A 9,352-nucleotide genomic window follows, 5' to 3' on the forward strand; every position below is an offset into this window, starting at 1 on the left:
AATGCTGCCAAGCTCTCAGGCAAAGTCATCTTTGGGAGTGCTCTGGTAGTTTGAGTGATGGCTTTGCAGAAGGGTGGTAAATGCCTAACAGGATGACAGCCTGCTTTGTTAGGTGTGTTTTCTGGTTCTGCCAACGTGCCAATAGTTTTCTATTGATCAAGAGCCACAGAAGGTTGGTTTTGGGGGGTTTTTTGTTGGTTTTTTTGGGTTTTTTGGCGTTTTTTTTGTGGTTTTGGTTTTTTTTTTTAGATTAAGAAGATACAAAAATGAGCAGCTTAGAAGTGAAAGGGAATGAGGGAGTTCTTAAGTGTATCTACCTAATGCATCCTAAAGGTGGTGTGGGTGGGGAGAAAGGTGTAATGTCATCCTGCTGGTGATTTTTATTTTTTTTTTTTTTTTTTTTTTTAAACGAATGGCTTTTCTTCTAGGAAGGTGCTTCAGCTGATGTCCCATGCAGCACAAATTACTGGACAGTTTCTTCTCTATACTGGAACTTACATGTTGCAGTTGATGGGTGAATATGATGAAGATGGCACATGTGCAAGATCAAGGCGGGAGTAGTGAGCCCAGCTGTGCTTCTGATATTGGATCCTTTTGCTTAAAGACATTCTCTTGCCCGTATTTGATTGTAATGATGTAGGGGGAAATCCACTGATGTAAACTAACGTTTTTCCCGTTTGAGAATGGTTGTAGGCCTTGGTCAAAAAATAAGTGTTTGGTGTCCACAGGCTCTTAATGCCACAAAAGGCTGGGTGCTCAAAGCTGAGAATTTGCCCCAACAGCTCAAAATGGAAAATACTTGGAAACTTGTGTGCTTTGTAACCAGTGGAATGTTTCTTGCACTGATCAAAGCATAATGTGGCTGGATTTTTTCACGGCTGTCTACTTGCCTTCTGAACAGACTGGGCTGGGGTAAGGGGGACTCTGGGTTTTTGGGGTTTTGTTTGTTTGTTTTTTGTTTTGTTTCTAGTCCTTAACGGTGCTGGTATTAGTGCCCAGCTGGCATTGAGGTACAGAAGGGTGAAGTGTACTTATTTACTGCTGCTAACAATGGAACTACTCAATGTAACTTAATCCTGGTTCAGTGACTGACTAACGAAGTCCAATTGGAGAGTGCAACTACTAAGCAGAAACTTAAAATTTAGCCTTACTTCCCTTAAAACAAATAAAAACTTTTCATCGTACTCTTATACTTAAAATCTACAAAGAAATTCAGGTTAGTGTAGCTCATACAAGTTGAAGAACCTGACATGTTTATTTCATGGGTCTGATGTCCAGTTCTGCCTGAAGTATTGAATTATTCACCATAGTTTTATGAATATGGCTTATAAGCAGCCTGTTGAGCTTTCTTCAGGAGTTAAATCATCACTTCTGTAGTTTTTTACTGTTTAGGTACAAGGTGACACAACATCACAAGTTGTACTTGAGGTACAAGCAAGAGATGCTGGCTTTTGATGCCCCTGTGTTTGGGGGCAGCAGCAGGACATGACCTACTCTTGTGTAACATACATATGCTCTAAGCTGGATATTTGCAGTTTTATAGTCTCCCAAGACAAGCTGTATTAAGGGCAAAGTTTTTAATCCTTAAATAGAATTGTCCATATTGTTTTCTACACTTCAGTGAATGGCCAGTATGACCAGCTTTCAGCAAGCTTTTCCTCAACAATGTAGAAAACTGGAAAATGAGCAGTTAGACATCTTGTCAAAATACAAATTCCCACTGCTGAAGGGGAAAAGCCCAGCTTTGTTCATAGGTGTTGCTTTTGAAGTTTTCATTTGATTGCTCATTAAGAATTTTAGTAAGTTGTCATAGTCTTTCTTAAAACCGAAAGCTGTTAAGGAGATGGCAGATACAGGTAAATGTGTCTGACCTCATGGCAGGTGCCACTAGGAAGAGAAGCTATGGTGACAGCATGAACAAGTGGGGCAAGGGAAGAAGGCAATGGGAACAAAAGGGAAAAGACCAATGTGGACCCCACAGTGCTTGCCATACACCTGCTGAGAAAGGAGTCCATTAACTGTGGGCATCAACTGCACTGATCAGTTGGAGGAAAACCTAATCTCCCAAAAAAAAAAAAAAAAGGAGCAGATGGGCTGAAAAGACCAAGCATCATGATTGGTGGGATCTATTCTGACCTGTCAGCTGAGTCTGTTCACTATATGTGGGAATATTGTTCTCAACTTTTATCTGCAAATTCCACCTTTATATGCTTATTTTTACCTTCCCTTTATGGTTGGGACCTAGCCAGCCGGAGCTGCATCTTTCAAATCACTGTTGTGATGAAAAGCAAGTGTTAAAGGTACTGATGGACACAAGATCGGTAGGTCTCCGCCAGTCTCTTCAGTAATGTCAACTAAGTAGACAGCTAAGAAAAACCTTAGGTTTTCCCTGATTTCTGTTGTTTTCCATCTACATCTGACTGATTGCTGGAGGAGGGGGGAGGGCACACTGCTCTAGGCAAGGTGAGGACTGGTTCTTTCCTAATTTCTTGCAGGGAAGAATGTCTGTAGCTTGCAGCACTGTCAGGTTTCCTTCAGAAGAAAACAATCTATTCTGTGAGTAAGAAAGAGGCTATATTAAAATGAAGCTTACTACTTCATCTGTATTGTTCTTGACATCCCACCCACCCAAATGATTGTTACCATGATAATTGTTGGCTCTAGTCTTTCTATCCCTATCAAGGAATTGCATTTAACTGATGGAGTGCAAGGATTTTGTAATTAATTCTTTCAGCTTTAAAGAACCATTTATTCTATTAGAACAAGTACACCTCTTGAAAGCAAACTCTATATAATGCTCCTAGGAATATTTATGTTGGTAATGGTGGGAGCATCAACAAGAAAAATACCCCAACCAACCAAACTTGCACAGTTCAGTACTGCTTTGTATGAATTGCCTTTTGAACATCTGTAATACAAAAGCTTTTGCAAGTCTGAACTGTGCAGATCTCAAATTCCAGCCTTCTATAGCCAGAGGCGATTGTTACAGAACTAACACTTCATAGTTTCCAGTGGCACTATCTGAGAACCTAACATGATCTAAAATGCTAACTCCCTGTGAATTTGCAATGTTTTAAAGCAGCTGCTGCTTTGACAGCTTAAGAGTTAAAACTTGAGCTGCTGAAGGTCATGTGAGCTGTGAAGTCTCCATCTTAGAGCATCTCCCTCTGATTCAAAATGCAAACAACTGAACAAAGTAACTCAGCTTTGATATTTTCTCAAAATGGGAGAAGTGACTTGGAAGTCATAGCAGTCTGAATTGCTTCACTGCTGCTGAATTTGGGTTTTGCCACAGGCTTAGTATTTGGGGGATGATACTTCCTACTGTACCAACTTCTTTCCAGAGATAAAGTTTTAGCTTTGGATCAGACTGGAGGAGTTTATCATTCTCTGAGTTGGAACCAGTTTAATTTTATTTTTCACAGTCTGCTTGGGAGGCACAGCTTTTAATTAAACTGTGCATGTGGTACACAGTAAAGAGCAACTTCAGCATTATCTGTCTCTCAGCAAATTATATACAAGTGGTGTACAATATCTAGCAAGAAACAGAAAAACTAAAAGCACAGGCTTTTAACTGCAGATATGTAGAGAAGCAGCTAGCTTTTCTACTTGTCATTTTTAACTTTAGTTTTTCTTTCCATAAACTCAGTTAATCTGCGCTTGTTACTTGTTGCAGTCAAGGCTGGGAGCAGTGACATGTTGAAGGTGTGAAACATGTTTACTGCCTCCTTGCTTGCACTGACCCTTTTTGCCTGTTGCTTTGCATCACTTGCTAACAATGCATCAAGTCATACTCTCCAGTTACCAAAAAAGGAATTTTCACTGAAGTACTCAATCTTGTTGACTCAGGCACTGTTCATGTTCTGCAGGCAAAACAAAGTTGCTCTCTTTGTGACTAGAATGAAGAATCTTGTAGGTTTTTTGTATGCATAATTTATCATTACTTAATTTCCTTCCTTTCATAAACCCATGAAGTTGTTGCTTTCTTGCACCTTCCTATTATTTCAGGAAAAATAAGATTACAAGCTCTTCTGTCCAGGGGGAGAGGAAAAGGCAGGATTTAAATTCCTTAGACCATTTTGAATATGCTCTAGGAAACATTCTGAATCCCTTCCTGAAAGAGAAGGATAAAGAAAGGAAAGTAAGACTTTGAGCTGGAAGTTTTTTCAGTACAGTAAGTAGAGAGGTAGGTATTCACAATTTAGGAAATGTTGTAGGAAATGTAATTCTGAATATTAACTGTGATGATAACTACATGTGATCATTTGTAACTGACTAGAATTCTAACTCTAAATCATTTCAGCATGCTTCTTCCTGAGATGGCACTTGAACTGAAGGCACAAGCTTATTTAAGTGAAAACAAACAAAAAAAAAAAAAGCTTAAAACCAAAGTACAAAGTGTATTTTTGATTTGATGCCTCAAGTTTTACTGGAGGTATTAATGTGATTAACATACCACTTCAGCTATATATTATCATCCTTATGGGGTTTAGAGATTATTACTGCTTTCCCTACCTTACCCTGTCATATATGCAGTTAAGGTATTTATAATCATGAGGATTGCTACTTTGCTAAGGGAAAAGATAGTATTTTACTATGTCAAAATTTTCAAGCTCAGTAGTTTAACTTGCTATGAAAATTGAGATGGGTGAGAATTGTGTCAGTGATGGCAGTATTTTCTGATGCATGGTGCCAATTTTAAGGAACACTGTCCATGAATAAATAAAACTAAATGGTGGCTTTGGATGTCGTCTCTATTAATTTCCAGAATAACTTATTCCTGAAATAATCTTGAATGTTAATGGATCTGTGGTCTGGCACAGACAGTATCCAAATGCTGGACTGTGGCAGTGAAGTAGCTGGGTACTATTATGTGGCTCTGAATTCTTAACTCTACTGCTGACTCACTTTCTGGCCTCAGAGAAACTGTATAAACTGTGTTTCCTTTCATACAAAAGGAATGCCTTCCTCCATCTTTTACCAAAGCTGCAAAAGATTGTAAACTACTGACTATAGGAGATAGAAGGCTTTGACAATCTAATTTTCACTAAATACTGTAAGGATCAAGGATCTCTTATAATGCCTCGCAGAAACTCCTGCAGTTTTTTATCTAAAGCTACAGTAGCACATATTTGATAGCAGGGAAATATGAATTTAGTGAAATATTAGATTTGTCTAGCTCAGGATTAACTTAGTCCTCAAAAGGAGTAGCATGTAAGTGTGATCAGTCTAGCATATTTGTATACTTGCAGAGCTTGACTACTGAGCAGTTCACCTCTTGTGGGAGAACTGAGGTCTGACTTCTGCAAAAGCACAAAATAGTGCTGTACGGGGTTTAGTGGGAAGCTTTTGGCAGTGGGAGGTGAAGAGGTGCTGTGGGGGTGACCTCTGTGAGTAGAGACCTGGGGCTGCCTCTGTGTTGTACAGAGCTGCTTCCAGCTGGCTCCAAAATGAACCCACTATTGCCCAAAGCTGAGCTCTTCAGCCACTTTGCTGCCTCTGTGGAAACACATTTAGGAAAGGGTAAAAATGCTGTCAGCAGCTGTGAGACAGGACTAGAAAAATGTGAGAGAAACAACTCTGCAGAGAGCAAGGTCAGAAAAGGAGGGGAAGAGGTGCTCCAGGTGCTGGAGCAGAGGCTCTCCTGCAGCCCGTGGTGCAGACCATGGTGGGACAGGCTGTGCCGCTGCAGCCCATGGAGGTCCATGCTGGGCAGATACCCACCTGCAGCCTGTGGGTCCTGATGCCACAACAGGTGAGCATGCCTAGAAGGAAGCTGCAACTCATGGAGAGCCCATGCAGGAGCAGGCTCCTGGCACGAGAGGATCCCACATTGGAGCAGGTTTTCTTGCAGGGCCTGTGAGGACCCGCTGGATCACTCTGTTCCTGAAGGGCTGCACCCTGTGGAGAGGATGCCTATGCCCCTGCGACACTAGGGGCCAGACAGAGGAGGCAGAAGAGCTGGGAATGGAGAAGTGAAGTTGAGCTTAGGAAGGATGGGGGAGGGCGGGAAGGGAAGGTAGTTTGAATTTTGTCTTTGTTTCTCGCCATCCTAGTCTACTTTCAATTGACAATAAATTATAATAAATCTTCCCTGAGTCAGGTCTCTTTTGCTGGTGTCAGTAAGAGGTGAGTGAGCTCCCTCTCTTTGTCTTGACACATAAGCTTCTTAATATTATTTTCTCCCCATGTCCTGTTGAGGAGATGGAGAGAGAGAGAGAGAGGCTGGCAGCCAGCCAAAGTCAACCCACCACAAGCACAAAACACTTAGAAGTAAAAATAAGCAAAAAGCAAGCTGTTAGTGCTATAGGTAACCCGTAAACTTGGAAACAAATGTTTTGGAGTGTTTTCTGGATGGCTTTTGCAGGCCAAGGTTAATATTTTCAGTTGTCATGCTACAAACTATTTACTACCCTCAATCTCAAGCGTGGTTTATCTAAGGTCGTGCATCAGTCTGAATCACTATGAGAGGGCCCCACTCATAATGTGTTCCTGGTTAGAAGTATTTATTAATAAATATCAATTATTACTTGAAAGGAGAACATTAAAATAATAGTTATTTTATGGAACAGCTAATGAAATGCAACACTAGAAGTAGAAAATGTCTTTATAGGCTCTAGAATCAGGATAATGCATTCTATGCAGTTCCAACATAAAAGGTTGATTATCAGTTTTCTAAAAATTCTGCTTTAATGATTAGCATACATTATGTATAGATTAGGGTTTTTTTAAGTAATCATCAAATCATAGAATCAACTAGGTTGGAAAGACCTTTAAGATCATCAAGTCCAACCATTACCCCAGGACTGCCAAGGCAAGATGTAATTACTGTCACAGGTTGGTTGTGATTCTGTTGTGTGGTTAGGAAAAAAAAAAAGCTTATATCCTCAGACAACTCTATTTAAGAAAAGAGTAACTTACTGATGTAGGTAGTCAGTCTATTATAGACCCACAGAGATCTCAGACATCTAAGAAGTCCTTTAAAGTCCTAAAGTTAGGTGTAATTATTTCTGATACATTTTGTAATTACACCATTAAGTTCGTAATCCTTTATGTTAAAAGCATTTCTAATTACAAAGTATTTTCCCTTGCACAGGTACATAACTTGGTTTGCTGCTGCTCTTTATTAAGTAGTGTCTTCAAATGCTCTTGTCCCATCCCAAAATCAGGCAAGAATAAGCAAGAAAACGTTAAATAGTATTATTCAAATATAAGGACTACTGATTTATTATTGAACTAGACAAACTCAAGTCTACAGTTCCATTTTATTCCTGAAAAGCTAAAGTGTAAATGGTATCATTTCAGTGATTCCTGTACCAAGTGTGCTTAATTTAGGTGCTCTCGCAGCTGCAGCTTTCCTGCTTTCTTGCCCACTTAGGGAAGTTGCTTAGAAAAGCTGCTACAACAGTTGCAGAATAGTGTTCTAATCCCTGAGTGATCATGCTTTCCAAATCAAAATCACTATCTTCTAGAATAACTGATGTATTTCCAGAGACAATTTTTATTCAGAGATTCTGAATATCTGAAATCAGAAATTACTGCATAGTAGCTGCAAATAGCTAGCTACTCCAGTCTCCCAGAAAAGCCATTTCATCTTTAGATGAGATGATCAAACTGGTTCTCCTCATCATTATAAGCATTTTCTGCAAACTGCATTAAGATCAGAATTTCATCTAGGTAAGAAAGTACAGTCTCTAATAGTTTCACCTTTGTCACCACTGAATTCAGTATACAACTCTCTCAATCCCTCCTAGTCTCATTTGGCCCTGACGTGGCACCCTGTTTAGTTTTCACAAGTTGTGATCAGTGAGAAGAAAGCAGGCGTAGTCACTAGCAATGACTAAAGGCAGTAGAAATCTAATGGATAAAAGACTTTTGTTTCCATGGCTTCTACCTCTCCAAAGGGTAAGGATTTTGGTGTTTGGTTAGATTGTGTGTGTGTTTTCGGATGTTTTTGAGTTGGTTGTTTTTGACATTTTGGTGTTTGTTTGGGTTTTTTTGTTTTGTTTTCTCAGAAAATTCCAACTGCTACATTCTGGTTTTCAGTTGGAAGATCCCAGCATTTTTTGCACTGCTCTTGTTTTCTGTCATCTAAACTTTTCTCTATATCTGATACCATTATCTAGATGCCATCAGTTTCAAGCATTCAGTTCCTTCTGCTATTTTTCTATACCCTGCTTTGGTGACCCCTTTACACATGCAGCCTGTTACATTATTCCTCTTGTGGCCTTCCATCACCTTTTCCAGATTCCCTTTTGGCCATGTTCAAACTAAAAATACTTAATAACTGAGGAAGAGGGTGGAAGGTGTTTAAACAAATGAAAATTTAAAAAAAGGATATTTATATCTGGCTTTATCTGTAGTTCATATTAAGGTTTTTTATATAGAAATTTTCAGCCTCCTTGTTTGTGTAGCATTTTTAGCAGAACTGTCTCCCACACTAATAAAGCTGCTGTCCTGAGATAAAAAGCTTTTGATTACTTAGCATTGCACTCTATTCCTGACAGATCATACAGGCCACACATACATAAAGTCCCTATTCAGAACAGAGACAGGACACCACAATGACGTTGCTTTACACAACAGAGATGTATATCTCTGCAAATCTTCCAGCACAGGCAACAACTGGATCTCCACACCCTTCCCGCAAAGCAGTGGCATTCAGTTGTGCAGTCCACATACATTGTAACCCCATATCCTCCTGCATTCTGGTACACTGTTTAACAAATGGACCGTGAAATGGATTATTCACTGTGGGCGAGCAGTGGGTTGAGTCCTGGCCATGGGCCAAACTGACCTCTTACATTCTTAGCATTCATAAGCCTTTAAATCATTAATATGGTAATGCTGCTAATAGGCTGCAGAGAAGCAACGAGTGTACACCCTCAGTCTCATTGCTGCAAAGTGGCTTTTCTGTGTGTAAATGTTGTCTTCGCCTCCTAATTCCCAACCAGTAGCTCTCAGAGTATCCTGCTCAGAGGGGGATGCTTCAGCTGCTTTTGTGTATTCAGTACCAGACCACATTCCTTCAGTGGCTGTACCCACCCACCCTGGGCAGTGCTGCAGGCTGCCCTGTTAAAAATAAGCCAGGCTTTGTCCAGTCCTAGTTTTGCTGTGCTGTTTGTCCTGGGGCTGATGGACTTGCCAGGAACGGTGCTTTTCTCCTTACAAATGTAGTCTGACAGAATAATTTCTGAAGCAGACTAGAAGCAGGATGCTGACTTCATTTGGACATGTGTGACAAATGAGTAGTATCTGTGCTGGTGAGGGAAGGGTGACAGCCAGGAGCCACTCACCTCCCAGGAAGAAGGGTAAGGAAGAAAACTGTGACTCACCTGTGAAACTCAAGACC

The 9,352-nt window shown here is 40.2% G+C and overlaps 1 protein-coding gene across 1 annotated transcript in view; it reads left to right on the forward strand.

The window, feature by feature from the left end:
• CIDEA (cell death-inducing DFFA-like effector a) overlaps positions 1-769 on the forward strand; it is a 6,148-nt gene extending 5,379 nt beyond the window's left edge. Inside the window, exon 4 of the mRNA XM_010019381.1 lies at positions 429-769. Coding sequence (XP_010017683.1) covers positions 429-561 — 133 coding nt within the window. The 3' untranslated portion in view covers positions 562-769. The remainder of the gene's footprint in view (positions 1-428) is intronic.
• The last annotated feature ends 8,583 nt before the right edge of the window (positions 770-9,352 follow it).

Source organism: Nestor notabilis, unplaced genomic scaffold (genome assembly GCF_000696875.1).
Source record: "Nestor notabilis isolate BGI_N333 unplaced genomic scaffold, ASM69687v1 scaffold4358, whole genome shotgun sequence".
NCBI lineage: Eukaryota > Metazoa > Chordata > Aves > Psittaciformes > Psittacidae > Nestor > Nestor notabilis.